The sequence below is a fragment of the Podarcis pityusensis genome, assembly GCF_964106645.2.
Source record: "Podarcis pityusensis genome assembly, chromosome: 16".
Taxonomy (NCBI): Eukaryota; Metazoa; Chordata; class Lepidosauria; order Squamata; family Lacertidae; genus Podarcis; species Podarcis pityusensis.
In genome coordinates, this window is record NC_138041.1 from 14,633,917 (window position 1) to 14,651,506 (window position 17,590).

The 17,590-nt window shown below is 46.6% G+C and overlaps 1 protein-coding gene across 1 annotated transcript in view; it reads left to right on the forward strand.

Annotated features, from left to right (window-relative positions):
* The window catches only part of LOC308464803 (uncharacterized protein), a 37,795-nt gene extending 21,235 nt beyond the window's left edge, over positions 1 to 16,560 (forward strand). Inside the window, exons 13-21 of the mRNA XM_080984392.1 lie at positions 3,333 to 3,436; positions 3,871 to 4,025; positions 6,291 to 6,459; positions 7,362 to 7,485; positions 10,040 to 10,155; positions 11,663 to 11,877; positions 13,106 to 13,214; positions 14,640 to 14,843; positions 16,016 to 16,560. Coding sequence (XP_080840518.1) covers positions 3,333 to 3,436; positions 3,871 to 4,025; positions 6,291 to 6,459; positions 7,362 to 7,485; positions 10,040 to 10,155; positions 11,663 to 11,877; positions 13,106 to 13,214; positions 14,640 to 14,843; positions 16,016 to 16,112 — 1,293 coding nt within the window. The 3' untranslated portion in view covers positions 16,113 to 16,560. The remainder of the gene's footprint in view (positions 1 to 3,332; positions 3,437 to 3,870; positions 4,026 to 6,290; positions 6,460 to 7,361; positions 7,486 to 10,039; positions 10,156 to 11,662; positions 11,878 to 13,105; positions 13,215 to 14,639; positions 14,844 to 16,015) is intronic.
* Positions 16,561 to 17,590: the final 1,030 nt, after the last annotated feature.

The following is a 17,590-nucleotide window of genomic DNA, read 5'->3' on the forward strand; positions in this document are numbered from 1 at the left end:
GCTTTTCAAGGCAAGCATTTAATAAATGACTTGCACCACATCCTCCTGCAGCCCCATGGTGTCTGGGACTGGTGGGGATTGTAGTCCTGAGGGCCACAGCCCCCCCCCCAGCTCAGTCTCTGCTAATTGGAGACATCCGAGGGCCAAGACGGACATGGTGTTGAATGTGTCTTTGCATTCAATGGGCAGGTCTTTTCTCCCGCTAGAACTAGCTGCTAATTATCAGGATCCGTGGCAGGGAGAATTTAACTATCTCCTAGCCCAGGGGTCAGCAAACTTTTTCAGCAGGGGGCCGGTCCACTGTCCCTCAGACCTTGTGGGGGGCTGACTATATTTTGAAAAGAAAAAAGGGGGGTGATGAATGAATTCCTATGCCCCAAAAATAACCCAGAGATGCATTTTAAATAAAAGGACACATTCTACTAATGTAAAAACATGTTGATTCCCAGACCGTCCGTGGGCCAGATTTAGAAGGTGAATGGGCCGGATCTGGCCCCTGGGCCTTAGTTTGCATACCCATGTCCTAGCCCATTGTGCTGGCAAGGAAAATTTGGGCGCTGAAAGTGGCTAGTGGCCTTTTTGGGGAGTGTGCCAAACCTCAGAACAGACCTCTCTTCTCTCTTGCCTGGTTCAAGGCTGCAAGCCTGTTCCTCATCAGCCTGGGCCCAAGCAGACAGGGCGTGGCAAGGCTTGGAGGAGCAGCTGGCCCTCACAGGCTCCTAATCAGGGACCCCAGTGAAGGCACGGGGGAGAAAGCCGATTCTGTTCGTATTTATAATTGAGCCTGCCAACTTTGCACGTCCCAGAGCAAAGTGCAAACTGAATCACAGCCACCATCCTTTGAACGGCGCGCGTCTCTGAATTTTACAGTGAAATTCTCCAGACATGCAACCTGTACACAAATACATATATACTGGAGTAAGTTGCATATAAAATTATATATACTTGTGAAGATTGTATGTAAAAATGTAGGGAACGTTGTTTTGCAAAAACGTGTATACTAGGCAAAACTTCACAGAAAGATTTGTATATGTGAATCAATAATACAGTGGTACCTCAGGTTAAGAACTTAATTCGTCCTGGAGGTCCGTTTTTAACCTGAAACTGTTCTTAACCTGAAGCACCACTTTAGCTAATGGGGCCTCCCGCTGCCGCCGCGCCGCTGCTGCACAATTTCTGTTCTCATCCTGAAGCAAAGTTCTTAACCCAAGGTATTATTTCTGGGTTAGCGGAGTCTGTAACCTAAAGCGTCTGTAACCGAAGGTATCACTGCATTGGGAGAAATTCGCACCAAATTGCTGATGAATATTCAGGAGGACTATTTTTTAAAAAATTGCAACCTGGCATGGAAATACGGAGAACTGTACTTAAGATTGGAGGGCTGGGGGCTAGGCTGCTTTTAAAAGGGGGAGGGGCGTATTCAGTATAGGTAGCAAATACAATCACCATCATGCTTTATATCTTATTTTGCTTGGCTACTGAAATCCTGCCACCATCAGTTGCTAACTACAAGAGCAAAGTGAAACTGCCACAGTCAGCAGCAGTCTACCTCTGATCACCAGAGGCCAGGGAATAACAGTGGAAGAGGGCTATTGCGTGCATGTTTGGCTTGTGGACTTTCCATAGGCACTTTGGCTGTCCAGCGTTGGAAGTAGGTTACTAGGCCAGATGTATATTACTGCTGTCTTTCAGCAGGACACTTGCTTTCATGCTGCAGGGAACAGCCACATTGACTGCCAAAGCGTAGGAAGGTTAATGTTTCAAATGATTTGATGCACACTGATGTTTTCTGTGCATGCCATCTGCCTGTTTTTCATGTAGTAATTCTATATATATATATATATATATATATATATATATATGGTTAACGTGGCAAAAAGGTAAAATGTACTAAAGCAGCAGCAACCCTGTGTTTCAGTTAACCATTTTTCTCACAGCTTAATTCAACGAGCAAGAGGAAGGGGGTGTGATATCAGGTAACAGCATGCAGAAAATTCCACTGAGGAGGGGGAAGCATGGGAGGTCAGAGGTTGACAACCTTTTTAGGCCTTTGGGCACATTTGGATTTTTGAGCAAGTGCCACGGGCATCGGTTGCTCTCATCACTGCTTCCCCCCCACTCCACCAAATCAGCACCTGCCTACTTTGCTTTTCCAAAGGATCAGGGCAAAAGTCCCATCCAGCAGAATTGACCAGAGCTTTGAAAAACACATAGAGCTGAAAGCGGAAGTGAGAAAGAGCGTCACTCTTTCAACTTCCTCCTTTAGCTCTCTGTGCTTTTCGACAGAGAAATGGATAGTGGTCCTCACCACCTCATCACCGCAGAGGCGGGGTGGGGTCTTCTTCAGAGAGAAGACCTCAGAGGTGCTATAGTGCCCACAAGTGCCAAGTTGGCACCCCCTGCTGCAGACCCAGAGATCATCAACTACAGTGGTACCTCGGGTTACATACGCTTCAGGTTACAGACTCCACTAACCCAGAAATAGTACCTCGGATTAAGAACTTTGCTTCAGGATGAGAACAGAAACTGTGCTCCGGCGGACGCAGCAGCAGCAGGAGGCCCCATTAGCTAAAGTGGTGCTTCAGGTTAAGAACAGTTTCAGGTTAAGAACGGACCTCCAGAACGAATTAAGTTCTTAACCCGAGGTACCACTGTACAGCAGAATCCTGCAAGCACACAACTCTGTGTGAGGCTTTCTCCTTTCAAACAGAATCTCAGCACTATGAGGTCTGACCAGCTGCTGGGAGGGGGGCCTCAGCATCAGCCCCACCTGCCCCCCCCAGATGATTGGCACTGTCACTGCTAGCTCTCCATTTGACAATATTCACATCACATTCTTTTGTGCTCACACAGACCACATCCAGATGGGCAGCGGGGTGTGTGCTGAGGCATGCCTCCACACTCTGGGCGGCTTCCAACACATAAAAACATATCACCAAACATTAAAAACCTCCAGTTACAGGGCTGCCATCAGATGCCTTCTAAAAGTCGTGTAGTAGCTTAGATCAGGTGTGGGAAGCTTGTCAGGCCCTCTGGGTATTGTTGGACTACAGTTCCCATAATCCCTGACCACTGACCATGCTGGCTGGGGCTGATGGGAGTTGGGAATTCAACAATATCAGAGATGGCATCAGATTCCCCAGACCTGCTTTAGAACTCCCACCACCCAGTTCTCCTCTAGGGGGCGACACACTGAACCACACCTCCCCCTAGTGGTGGGATGTTATACCTACAGCATTTAACCGACTGACACAGGTGGATTGTGATTCCTCTTCTTGTGCGAAAGGGCTGCTTTGCCTGCATTTTAACCCTCTTCCATTCCATCCATGCAGTGGGATTTGGTGTGTAACCTGCGGACCCGGAGACAGATGGCACAGTCCATTTACATGGGGGGAGTTCTGGTGGGCGCTCTCGTGTTTGGGAGCTTAGCTGACAGGTGGGTATCTGTGGTTGTTCAATATATCTGCTCAGGGGTGGAGAAACTCCGGTGGAGGAGGGGAACAGATGAAGACGTGAACTGCTGCCTCAATTAGGCTTGACGAAACGCTGGCCTCAGCAGCACTGTTCCCGCAAAGGGGCATTGTGGGAAATCAGACTGGCAGGCCGTTTCCCATCCAAGTATTAACCAGGCCTGACCCTGCTTAGCTTCCGAGATCAGACAAGATCGGGTGTGTTCAGGGTAGTATGGCCGCAGACAGGCCGTTTCCCAAATCAGTTGCTAGCATCCGGGAAACCTGCAGCTTAAGAGGACCTTGCTAGACTCTGCCCCCCCCCCATAAAAAAAGAATCTGGGATCAGTCCTGCTGTTAGTATTCAGATTGTTGGTACTGTAGCAATGGCAATATATTCATGCAGCGTCCTGTGTTGCAGATTTGGGCGCAAGCCAGTTTTAAGCTGGTCCTACCTGCAGATGGCCGTTGCAGGACTGTGCACCGCTTTCTCCCCGAATCTCACAGCCTACTGCGTCTTCCGCTTCCTGGTCGGCATGTCGTACTCTGGGATTATCCTGAACTGCATGTCCTTAGGTAAGCGTCGCAAGGCCCAGTCCGATGAGGCCAGTTGAACACCATTAGCTCAGAGTCCCAGCGATGGCGGAGAAACTGGTTCGGCCTGCATTTTGAAGCAAGCCATCCCAATTCTTGGGTGCCTGGATTAGAAAGCATCTATCAATTCAGTGATGCACCTTTCCAAATTTTGCAAAGGGATTTTTGGTTCTAAAAAATGCGCATTTTACAGGAAATGCGCCGAAAAGAAAAGAAAAGGTAAATGCATTTATTAAAACACGCACACAAACCTAGAGTGGAAGTGATTGCATGTATGCAAACTCACAGAGAATGGAAACAGCCAAATTCATCCATTCCCTAGCTGGGACAGGGTAGATGGTATGGTACAAATTAGAAATTTCATAAGATTTCAGAATTTGATTGTGGACCTTGCGAATTTTGTTCAAATTTGTGGGTTGATGCCAATTAAGCTTTATTCAGAGTAGACACGTTACTATTAATGGTCCTAAGTTAGTCATGTCTATTCATTTCAGTGGGTGAACTCTGAGTAGGACTTCCATTGAATGCAACCCTCCATTTTTAAATGCAACTTTAAGGCCACTTTGGATGGAATTCAACTTTGTGCTAGTTCCATCAAGGAAGCATTTCTGTTTGCCAGGTGGAACAATCTCGACCCTGTTCTGCCAATGTGCTGATCTTGGGGTTCTCCTGATCCTCCCAAGCAGATTTGGGGAGGGGAGGCCAGTTGCAGAGGTTTCCACTAGTGCAGCAACATCGTTGGATCGGGCCCTTTCAATCTTGTTCATGATTTTAAGGCTATGATGTTCAGCATCAGCTAGGTAAATTCAATTCCTCCACACCAGAGGTAGGGAACCACTGCTGGCTCTCTTGTAAGAGAATTAACCATTTGAAAAGTTGTCAAAGAATTTCAGCAATGACTATCCTGGAAAACATTGTTCCATTTCTACCCTAAGCCCAAATGTGAAGATCCTGCTCCCTGTTTCCCCCACCCCCACAAAAACCCGGGGGGATAGGTTAGAGAGAGGGGAGACTGAATCAGGCTCACCCATTGAGCCTCATGGTTGTCTCTACCCACTGAATCACACTGCCCCTTGCTCTGTAATTCCAAACATTTCCGCTCACAGACTTAGAGGCTGGTGCTTTTAACACCTGCAAGACAGGTCGCTATGTAACGGGTGCAGCTTTTACTCCAGTGTGGAAATGGAGCAGTGGCTGAAGCTAGACCTGCTGGATTTCTGCCTGCCAAACAGCTGCGGAAGGTGCAGGGGAAAGCTTGCTTTTGCATGGTGGCATGTGGAAGAGTGTTTTCGTGTTTGCATTTTCTTGCATTCCTGACTCCATTAGCTGTGTTTTGCCCTCAGCATGTTGCTGAGCTGTACAAATATTTATCCCCCTGGTTTGGCATACCTGGCTCTCATGTGCTTTATCACACGCAGAGAGGAGAGGCGCAAAGGGTGGGTGGGTCACATGATGTGGAAACATTGGAGACGGGTTGTGGGGGGAGAGAAATGCCAGGCTTGTTTGGTCATATGGGAATAATTAATGCAAAACAATATCTCATTTGATCTGCCCTGTGCTAGATTTGCCAACTGACCTGAAAAACACACAACCTGGCCTGCTCTTCTGCTCCTTAACATCAGCTTGACAAGGTGCAGAAGGGAGCAGAGAAGGTTTTTTATGGGATGAAGAAAAAGCAGCATTCTCAGCTTGTAATATCTGCAGAACCAGTCCCTGTTAAAAGCAGAGGAGCAGAGGGCAGGAAGAGAGTTGGCAACCCTTGCTGCACCCCTACTTTAATAAACATGCACTTCTGCAAAGAATAATCATATAATTCTATGATTCCTATCTTCCTAGTTAGATCAGCCCTTTATCCAGAAACACAAAGACTAGAATCTTACTTTATTTTTATGAAAAGGACCATAGCTCCGTAGCAGAGCATCTCTGCAGAAGGCCCCAGGTTCATTCGCCGATGGCATCTCCAGATAGAGGTGGGAGCGGCTCCTTGTCTGAAACCCTGGGCAGACTCTGCCACTCAGTGTAGACAGCGCTGAGATGTATGAATCCCAGTGGAATATATATGTGTGTTGTAACACTGTGACACCAGAGGGCGCTGTAGAGCTAAAGTTAGAACTGAATGAATTTTTACATTGTGAGCTGTAAAACGTTTTTTCCAGATCATTTGCAGAGCGTTTTTTTATAGGTGTGTAGATGCAGCCCCTGTTGCTCTATAATGATTGATCTTCGCTCTCTCTGTGTTTCCTTTAGTCCTCGAGTGGGTACCAACCAAAGTGCGCACGATTGCTGGGACTGTGGTGGGATATTCTGCAACCACCGGGCAAATCATCCTTCCTGGACTGGCCTACGCCCTCCCAGACTGGCGTTGGCTCCAGTTCGCTGTTTCAGTGCCCTTTCTCGCCTTCTTTGTCTACTCCTGGTGAGCACACATCATCCCTTTGCAGAAAACACCCTTAATTAAACCCTTAAACCCTAGAGAGCAGCCAGGGTCTCACCCAACAGCTCCTGTGACTTTTGCCATGAATTGCTGCTATGCGAGCATTTGGCCAAATGGCTCATTTGCACGGCAGTCCTGCTACAAGCAGGGCTGGTCCACCCAGGGGCATCTTGCCCACAGACGTTAGTGGCGCGGGGCACCAGGGCGCCAGATTTTGGAGGGCACCACAGGCGGAGAGTCAGGGCTTGCTCCCTTCCCAGCTCTGGGGCAGCCCACTCCTCTCCTCTCAGCCACCCATCAGAACGCACTGCTTCCGACTCAGGGAAGCCTCTTTGCGTCCCCTCCCGCCGGGGCTGCCTAGGTGCCTGGCAGGTGCAATCGGGGGTGGGTGCAGCGCAGGCATGTCTCTCCCACCACTCTCTGGCCTCGTCACTGCCTGCGCGCCTCCCTGGGGAGTCTGTGAGCAGAGCAGGGAAGCGCCCTGTGCAATCCTGGCACCAAGAGAGAATGGGGCAGCCGGCAAGCCACCTGACCTGCTTGCTGGCCCTCCTGTTGCGCGGACTTCCCCAGATGGGGGCAGGTAAGGGGCACCGGGCGCTTAGAGGGAGGCAGCGCGGGAGGCCATCTGGGCTGCGATCCGGGTATCTCTTACCTACATGCAGCTCCGAGCACGCGTTGGACCACACGATGTAAACGAGCCAGACCGAAGTCCCCCCCTTAAGAAAGGTCAACAACTCTGGGAAAGGGGGGGGGACCAGAGAGATATTTGCACCACGGCGCTGGATATGCTTAAGGCAGAAAGCAGAAGTTGCCCGGGGCACTGGTCTACTGTGACTGTGTCTCCAACAGTTTGAGATTTGACTTTTTTTTTTAACCCTGCCTAGGTGGTTTGCAGAATCCGCACGGTGGTTAATACTCTCGAACCGACTGGAACAGGCTGTGAAAGTTCTTAAGAGGGTAGCACAGATCAACAGGAAAATGGAAGAGGGAGAGAAACTCAGCACAGAGGTACAAAGATGAATTGAGGTTGTTGATGCAACCAAATTCACAAGCAAGGGATGCGCACATTCTGTGAATCCGTGTCTGTTATGTTGGCTGGATTTGTTGTTGTTTTTTAATGTGAATCTTTGAATTTTGAAATATTCGAATGTGACTCAATTTGGAGGGCACCTTTAGGAAAAACACAATACAGTCGTACCTTGGATCTCAAACGCCTTGGCTCCAGAACAAATCAGCCCCCGAACAATCGAAACCCGGAAGTGAGTGTTCTGGTTTTCGAATGTTCTTTTGGAAGCCAAAAGTCTGACAGGGCTTCTGCGACTTCCGATTCGCTGCAGGAGCTTCCTGCAGCCAATTGGAAGCCACGCTTTGGTTTCCAAATGTTTTAGAAGTCGAACGGACTTCCGGAACGGATTCCATTTCACTTCCAAGGTACGAATGTATTAACATATTGGGGGGGGGGGGGGGACACACACCATATGAAAACACTTCCTTGCCAACATTAGTATCAGCATTATTTATATATTACATCTATCTGTCACTTTATACAAGAGATAAAGTCTTGAAGTGACCTGACAAAATGAAATAAAACAAATAAAAGCAAGTTAGAACCAGAAAGAAATTAAACAAACAATAGAAAACGCTCAGTGGTCTAGCTAGGCCAATATTGTCTACACTGACTGGCAGCCTCCCTCCAGGGTTTCAGAGACGAGGTTTCTCACAATCCTTTCTGGAAATGCCAGGGGAGGAACCTGGGACACTTTGCATGCAGGGCATCTGCCACTGAGCTTACAAACTCACCTGTCCATCACCTGACATTGCATGATGACACGCACAGGACAGGTAAAGCAACAGTTTCAAATAGCACCAAATGCATGCTGCAAAGGCAATGGAGCATTCCTTTGCAGCTGCAGCTTAAATTCAGCAAGGAAAGGTGCCAATTTAAAAAGGGAAGGAGTGTTCCTTTGCAGTTCAAGGTGGGAACCTGATATCATATGATGCCAGGTGACAGATGGGTGCACAGCTTGGCCCACTGCTCAAAGGGGTCCACCCATTCCTGCCCGCCCTCCACCCGAAGCTTTGCAACAACCCTAACAGACAGGCAACATTCTACTTAAACGCCTCCAGCACAGGATTTCTGGGCATGTTCTAAACTCTATCTTTCTCTCCTTTTCAACTGAGTACATGTGTATTTACTGGAGTGCACATATTTTAAAAACTGTGAACCCAACATTATCCATCTTTGCAAGTGGGAGTCATTCCCTGTACTCCTAGAGTTTGGCGGTTACGTGCCGCTTCTTAGGGAGTACAGTGGTGCCTCGCAAGATGAAATTAATTCGTTCCGCGAGTTTTTTCGTCTAGCGAATTTTTCGTCTTGCAAAGCACGAAATTCCATAGGAATGCATTGAAATTCAATTAATGCGTTCCTATGGTCAAAAAAAGTCCAAACAAAGCCAATTTGGTACAACAAGAGTTTATTAAGTGCTCTTTAAAGTCACACATACTGTAAAGAGCATTTCAAAAATTGAAGGAACAATAAATTAAGTTTCTAAACATGACAGAAAAACATTTAAAAATCAACAAAGTGTACAGTACATTTTCTAAGACTCTGGGGGACAACTCAAAGAAGGTTCCTCTTCCACTCTTTGCTTCTTGCTGAAGAACCCCCTCCTCAACTGTTCCCCCAGCCACCCACCACACAGAAATTCAAATCCAGAATTTTTTTTAAAAAACAGCAGAGTGGCCCAATGGTCACAGAAAATCATAAAAATGCAGGGGAAAAAACCACAAGCTTCCAGATTCTTGCAAACCCCTCCTCAACTGTTCCCCCAGCCACCCACCACACAGAAATTCAAATCCAGAATTTTTTTAAAAAAACAGCAGAGTGGCCCAGTGGTCACAGAAAATCATAAAAATGCAGGGGGAAAAACACAAGCTTCCAGATTCTTGCAAACCCCTCCCCAACACCAAGTCCTTGAATTCCAAACACCCCAACCCAAAATCCAAAAACCCCCCAAAAAGTTTTAAAAGTTTAAAAGAAGTTTTGGAAAAGCTTCAAAAATCACCAAAGTCTTCAAAAACCTCAAAAAAGGCTACCACACCACGTTCTATGAGATGCTCCTCGAAGTCAAGTTGCAACTGTATTAACGGTGTTAAGAAAAAGGAAACAAACTTGCAAGACGTTTTCATTTTTCGTCTTGCGAAGCAAGCCCATAGGGAAATTCGTCTTGCGAAGCAGCTCAAAAAACGCAAAACCCTTTCGTCTAGCGAGTTTTTTGTCTTGCGAGGCATTCGTCTTGCGGGGCACCACTGTATTGCACTATGTGACACACGGACAATCCCAAGCAGGTTTGATGACTCTTCAGAAACTCAAGAGATAGAACTGGTGAAGGTTGTCAGTCACCCAAGGCCAATGGCAGACTTCCTGAGGTCCTTTAGGCTCTGCTGCCAGTGCCTCTGCCAGCCTTTGCTTTCATTCTTTCCTTAAATCGGGGCAGTCCAGGAAAGCTTCTGCATCAGTGACGAGTAAGATCAACCATTTGTTCTCCTTTTCTTCCTGTAGGTCTTAAAAGCTAGCATGCAGAAAGAATTGTCTCTGACACGATCATCCTACACAGCCGTCAGCTTAGTTCGTACACCCACCGTGCGCCGGATCTCCTGTTGTATTTCCAGTGTCTGGTACGCTTTGACCGTTACTTTTCATCCCTCCGCTCCTAAAATTCAAATACTCTCACCAGGGCTAGAAACTTGGTTTTAAGATTCTTTTCAAAATGCAACACTAAAATCATCAAGAGGCTGAATTCCTAATTACTAAATTTTAGGACTCCAATGCTTTAAAGGTAAAGGGACCCCTGACCGACTCTGGGGTTGCGGTGCTCATCTTGCTTTACTGGCCGTGGGAGCCGGCGTTTCTCCACAGACAGCTTCCGAGTCATGTGGCCAGCATGACTAAGCCGCTTATGGCGAACCAGAGCAGCACACAGAAACACTGTTTACCTTCCCGCCGGAGCGGTACCTATTTATCTACTTGCACAGTGACATGCTTTCGAACTTCTAGGTTGGCAGTAGCAGGGACTGAGCAACGGGAGCTCACCCCATCACGGGGATTCAAACCGCCGACCTTCTGATCGGCAAGTCCTAGGCTCTGTGGTTTAACCCACAGTGCCACCCGTGTCCCCATAGTAGTAGTAGTAGTACATTATTTTTAACCTAACTGCTTACAAAGCTATGGCTGTCACACACTTTCTCTCCAGTTTCCTTTTTCCAATATAATTTTTTAATTTAATTTCCAATCCCCCCCCAAAAAAGTTTTCAAATTGAATAGTTACATTGTTTCATGTATTGACTTCCCACCCCCACCTCCAGAGTGTTTTTGTTCAACCCCTTTTTCTACTGCATTATATATCAAAACTTTCTCTCCAGTTTCATATCCACTGTGAGATAAGTGTACATTGTCTAAAACCAAAACAAATGATCTCCTCCTCCCCCCGGCCCCTATGAAAAATTATGTAGATTAAATTGATTAAATGTTACGGCTCATAGAGTTAAACCAATACTTCGATCCTTTAGAAGACAAGTTTATCCCCAAATCAGATGATATATTTGTGCCACATATATAAAAAAGAAGAGTTTAGAAAGAAGGTACAGTCATACCTTGGTTGTCAAATGCCTTGGTACTCGGACGTTTTGGCTCCTGAACGGCGCAAACCCAGAAGTGAGTGTTAAGGTTTGCAAATGTTTTTCAGAAGCCAAACATCCGTTGTGGCTTCCGCTGCTTCTGATTGAGTGCAGGAAGCTCCTGCAGCCAATCGGAAGCCGTGCTTTGGTTTTCGAACCGTTTCGGGAGTCAAATGGGCTCCTGGAATGAATTAAGTTCGACAACCAAGGTACCACTGTATATGGTGTTTGTAGCATCTTTTCCAGGGCAGGTTGTATCTTAGGGCTATGGAGTGATGAACAGTGTGAGTGATGCAAGATTACGTCCTGCCGGAATCTCGTTGCATTCTGTCAAATTGGTAACAAGCAAAATCCACACAGCTCTCAGCTCCAAAAGCCATTACTTTGTGTCAGAAGTAATGGCTTTTGGAGCTGAGAGATGTGTGGATTTTGCTACCCACCACAACCAGAACCTGCACAGCCCTTGCCTTTCTTTCTGTGCCATCTCCTTTTTACACCCCGTTTCCAGGTTTGCCACTAGTTTCGCTTACTACGGCCTCGTCATGGACCTCCAGAACTTTGGCTTCAGCATCTACCTGATCCAGGTGGCATTTGGCTGCATCGACATCCCGGCCAAGCTGGGGGCCGCCATCGGGATGAGCTACATCGGACGGAGAACCACACAGGCCTCTTCTGTCATCCTGGCTGGCTTAGCCATCCTGGCCAATATATTTGTGCCCCAAGGTAAGCTGATGTCAGGCAGAAGTGGTGAAAGTCATCGCTGCTTGGCTCTGTGCATAGCCACCACTTGCACCCGTTGCTCTGAAAATCAGTCCCATGAGGTGGTTTGGCGGCCGATGGCACTTAGTTGGTAAATCCCCTCTCCTCTTTTATATTGCTACAGTCACCGGATAGCTTTCCTTTGTTAGGGTTGCTTGTTGGTTAATCCATCAGAATGACTCTGGTAGATGCTTCCTTGATGGGAACAATTGGATGGGAGAGCTTTCTGGAATACTTAAAATGTGAGGTTTACTCACATTGAAGTCTTGGCAGGATTCAAGAGATGCCATGATAAAAAATAGGCAGGCAATAATCCTTAAATGTTAAAAATGTCAATAGTCCAGTTCAAAATGGAGATTGCTCTCTGGAAGACAGCAAAGAAATGTCTTCCCACATTGCAGGTAGGAAAAATAATAAATAATAAATAAATCTTTATTTGTACCCCACCCACCCTGGCCGGAGCCGGGCTCAGGGCGGCTAACATCATAAAACTAACACAGTATACAGTGGTACCTTGGGTTAAGTACTTAATTCATTCCGGAGGTCCGTTCTTAACCTGAAACTTTTCTTAACCTGAAGCACCACTTTAGCTAATGGGGCCTCCTGCTGCTGGTGCGCCGCTGGAGCCCGATTTCTGTTCTTATCCTGAAGCAAAGTTCTTAACCTGAAGCACTATTTCTGGGTTAGCGGAGTGTGTAACCTGAAGCGTATGTAACCCGAGGTACCACTGTACAATGAAAGAATGGGTGTTAATCTAGAGAGTTTCAGCAACTCAGAAATAATTTCAAATCAGCAGAATTCACAGCGCAGTCCTATGCATGTTTATTCAAAATTCCCACTATATTCAATGGGACTTATTCCCAGATAAGTGAGCCCGGGATCTCAGCCTAAGGCTGCAAACCAATATAGAATTATCTGAGAGTAGAAAAAGAATGTGTAGTGACAGGAAGAAGTATAAATTGCATTTTCTGTTGTTCTCCTTCCCACAACAAATGTCTAGAGGCTATGACATTGTAGAGTCCCCTGTTGGTGACTATCTAGCCACCATGCTTTCTGTGATTTAGCTGCAGATCCTCCCGCAGTTCCCTGGACTTGTTGGTGGCTAGGAAAAATAAAATAACCATCAAGGTGTAAGGGATGGAAAACTCACCATAACCCCATATGTGTCTCCTGACTCTCTTTTCCACACAAGATCTATACACCTTGAGGACCTCCCTGGCAGTGCTTGGAAAAGGATGCTTGGCTTCATCCTTTAATTGCCTCTATCTCTACACAGGCGAGCTCTACCCAACCGTGATCAGGTAAGTCTGCACCTCGGACTGTCACCTCCCCTTTAGATTATATGGAACAACTGGCAACATTTGAGAAAAATTGGAGCCGGTGGGCTTCTTATCGCTAGAGTATGATATCTCTTTTACCCAACATGTCACAGAAATAATTGCCTGGTCAGTAGCAAAGCTCATTAAGAATATGCTTGTTACTTGGATGCCCCATGAGCAAGGTGCCTATTTGCATGTGAAAAAGAGAGATCAGAGATATCAAAGACCACAAACATTCACTTAATGCTGTCTCATATAACTTAGGAGCACAGGAGGCTGTCTTACAGTGAGTTAGTCCCATAGGGACTAAATATCCAACCACAAAAATCATAGCAGATTTGACTTCTTCACACCCAAAAACATATTTCTAAGGCCCCTCACTGAAGAAATTTCCAAAAATTAAGCTTCACACCCCCTAAAATGGCACAACTTATTGGCAGTGGTGTAGCGTGGGTTGCCAGCGATCAGGGCCACACCAAAGGGGTGGATGGAAGGGAGGGAAACAGACGAACTATGCTTGCGATCCACATCACCCAGGGGATCATAGCTGCCAAGAAAAGAAAAGAAGAGTTGCTCCATTGTCTGGAGAGGTCACTTCCTGGTTTGCATGGAGAAGCTGTTTTCAACAAAGCCCAGCAACGGCAGCATGCAGCTGTATTGAGGCAGCACCGGGTGTTGACATTTTACACCCCTAACAATTTTGTGCCTGGGGCAACCGCCCCCTGTGCCCCCCATGCTACGCCGCTGCCTATTGGTCCAGCTAGCTCAGTATCAACTTATGTTGACCAGAAATATCTCTCTAGGGCAGCGGTTCTCAACCTGTGGGTCCCCAGATGTTGTTGGACTACAACTCCCATCATCCCTTGAGCTCTGGCTTTGCTAGCTAGGGGTGATGGGAGTTGTAGTTCAACAACATCTGGGGATCATAGCTGTTAACTTTTCCCTTTTTTAAAGGGAAATTCCCTTATTCCTAATAGGATTCTTCACAAGAAAAGGGAAAAGTTGACAGCTATGCTGGGGACCCACAGGCTGAGAAAAGCTGCTCAGGTAGGGGTCTCTCTCTCTCTTTCCTAACCCTCCTTGGAGATGTCAAGGATTGAACCTGAGACCTTTGGCATACAAAGCAGATGTTCTGCTGCTAAATTACAGCCTTTAATGCTCATTGGTGCCTGTTCAGACATTCAGCCCAAAGAAGCAGTGCCAAGCAACTTGTGGCTCAGTCCCCAAAGCAGCTTCTCTGAATAATCAAGTCCCACAAAAAATATCCCCCCCCCCCAAAAAAAGACACCCAGATCTTGGTTCCCTTTTTCTGATTTGTTTACTTGTTTAAAGAACCAAGATAAACCAACCTTTTGTTTTTTACCATTTTATGGTTTCTCCTTTAAAGGTTGTTTTCTACACTTGCAGACAGACCGGGATGGGGCTAGGAAGCACCCTGGCACGTGTGGGGGGCATAGTGGCGCCGATGGTAAAAATGACCGGGGAATATTTTCCATACCTCCCACCTCTCATATACGGGACAGCCCCAATTCTGTCTGGGATTGCCGCTTTCTTCCTGCCAGAGACACGCAACAGGCCGCTCTCAGATACCATCGAAGAAGTTGAGAGTGGGTGAGTCCCTGTTTGTGGCCTCCTGGAAAGGCATGGCCAGGGGTCAGGAAACTTTCGCAAGTCTCCATTCATGAGTCCACAGCACATCCCATCTTCGCATTTCTCTGCCATTTAAAAATAATAATAATGAAAAGCACAATTTGTATTTATAAATGCATGTTTTTGAGCCTGTTTCCTCACAAAATTTTATGCATTTCTAAATGTATACTTTCTTCCAAAGTGGACATTTCCTAATACATTTGAATTTTGTTAAAGAAATTTCTTTATACGCCTCCAAGCGGCTTACAGAAGGGAATAAACCATGCCATGCACAGGCTGTCATACGTGTGGAGGAAAACCTTCACACATTGCAGAGATTCAAAAAAATAGACCAGCGGCAATTGTATTTCATCCAGCAGAGCTTTACTGCTACTGAAGGCAGTGTAATGGTCACTAATCCAGTACATTCAGGATTGGCACTGTCCACAAGAAACTCAGTTGCAGCACTTACAAAAACTTATAACACGACTGAAACTTAACACTAAGCATACTATGTACAGAACACCACACCAGAAGGAAGAGAGAAAGATAAAGTAAAAGCCAGGCTCCTTCTGGCCTGTATTTATAGTCAGCATGACCTTAATTGAAAGACATAAGAGAACCAGTTCAAACCAGCTTCCCAGAAGGTATAACCCAAACAATCATGACCCTTCTGCCTGTTTCTCTCACACAGAGAAGCTTCTAGTAGCTTCTAGAATCCTCTTGTATTAATCAGAATAGGAAAGATCTCCACGCATCAGATCAATACTTTCTGCACTAAGAAATGCAAACTAACACAGGCAACTCCCCATTTATGCACGGTCAAGGCATGTGTGACCATGACAGCACGCATCGCCACATACCCGGAAGCGGCATGAAAAAGGGCAAACACGGCCCGTTTGATTCTGGCTTCAGACCCATTTGACACAACTTTGCAGAAAATTCACATTTGCTCATTTATGTGGAGTGATGCAAATGAAGGCTGACTTTCAGAGGGAAAGCTGCCATGTAAGGAAAGTAAAACAAAAATAAAATTGAGTTGAAAGGGAGGGGGTGGGGAGGAGCAGGAGATCCTGGTCCAAATCTATGGCCCCTGCAGTCTGCAGCTACCTTGAGATGCTCTGACAATGTCTTGCCTTTTTATCCCCCAACAGACAGGTGCCAGAGCAACATCTCCCTACCAAGGACCATGAGCAGGTTTTGCTGCAGAAGGTGGGCCAGGAGATGCCCCAGGAACCTGGACTGTGCTAAGACGGGGGCAGAGGAAGCCGCTGGCCATCTGCTGGGAATCGCCATGCCTTGAGCATCCTCTGGAGGGAGGGAGGAGGGACGAGGGAGCATCAGAAATTGACACGAATGGACCAAATAAAACAAAGAATCAATTGCAGCACATCTCTCTCTGGGCACAGGCAGAAGATCAGGCCGAGCCTTTTTGCTTGTGGCAAAACGATGCAGAAACTGGCATTTGGGGTGCAAAATTCCAGGTGTTCTTGCATGGGCACAGCCAGCATTTATGTTAGGGGGTCAGGACACCCACCTGTCATCACCCTCTCTGGCTCTGTCTAGCAGATTCGGAATGAAACGTCTCAACAACAGTTGTTTTAAATTTCTTTATTTTCACCCCAAGTGCTCAGAAAAAAATCTGTAAAAATATTCAGTCATTTGAAAACTGGGAAGCTAAATAAAAAAATTAACATCAGGGAGTAGCTTTCATGTTGTTGTCAAGTATATTTTGGAAAATTACAAAGAACATGCCTTTTTTCATCTTTTGTTTGTTTGTTTAATTAAACTAGAACAAGTTTTCTTGGATTTGCTGAAAACCTTTTCAGCACTTCCTTCTGAAATTCCTTTTTTCCAATGCAGTTTTTCTGTGCATGCTCAGAAAGCACATCTCCCCTGCCATCAATGACCTTAGCTGGGTCTTTACTCTCCGCAAGGTACTGAATGACCGCTCTATAGTACAAGTTGTGCATGGCTGAGCAAGACAGATGAGCCGAGCCTTTTTTTGTAGTAGGTTCAAAGACGCCCATGGGCTCTTGGCTTTTGTTTTAAACAGAAAAGCAGCAAGTTCCTAGCCCCACTATGAAGGCAGGGAGTTCAGGTACCTGGGGCCAATGCTTGGTGCTCACAAAAGTGACCCAGGGGAAACAGAGATGTTATTTGGTGTCCTTTTTTGTCATTTCTCTGTGAAGGCATGCCACCTCCATGCACAGTTTGAGGGATCAGGGCTTCCACCTGCTCTGTTGCGTACAGGGGCTGGTCAAACAGGTGATGGTCATGACAACATCACAAACTTTGCTGACTTGTAGTCCTGCAAAGGTGGTCAAGGTCGGTGAACAGAAAACTCTAAGCTGTCTCAACAAACCTGCAAGGTTGAAGGGGGAAGGCAAGGGATTGAAGCTTGCGGTGTAGGGGCAAGACCTTAATTTCCAGAGCTGTAAATTTGAGTCAATTAATCACCAGAACCAAAGGAAACCTGTTCAGAGATTAAAAGGGCATGCAGTTTAACTGGGCAGCCACTTTAAAACATTTTTTTTAATCTCAAAGCTGACACCAGCAGTGGGCAGGGTTGGGCATATCTCAGGACCCAGAGGGGGTTGGGCAGTGCCACTCGGGACCTCTGCCACCATCCTTCCTACCAGGGAACACAGATGCAGAAAAACTGCCAGGCCGTCAGCATCCAGCTCCCCACAGTGGACATTCGTTACTAATTCCTAAGTGGCAATGAA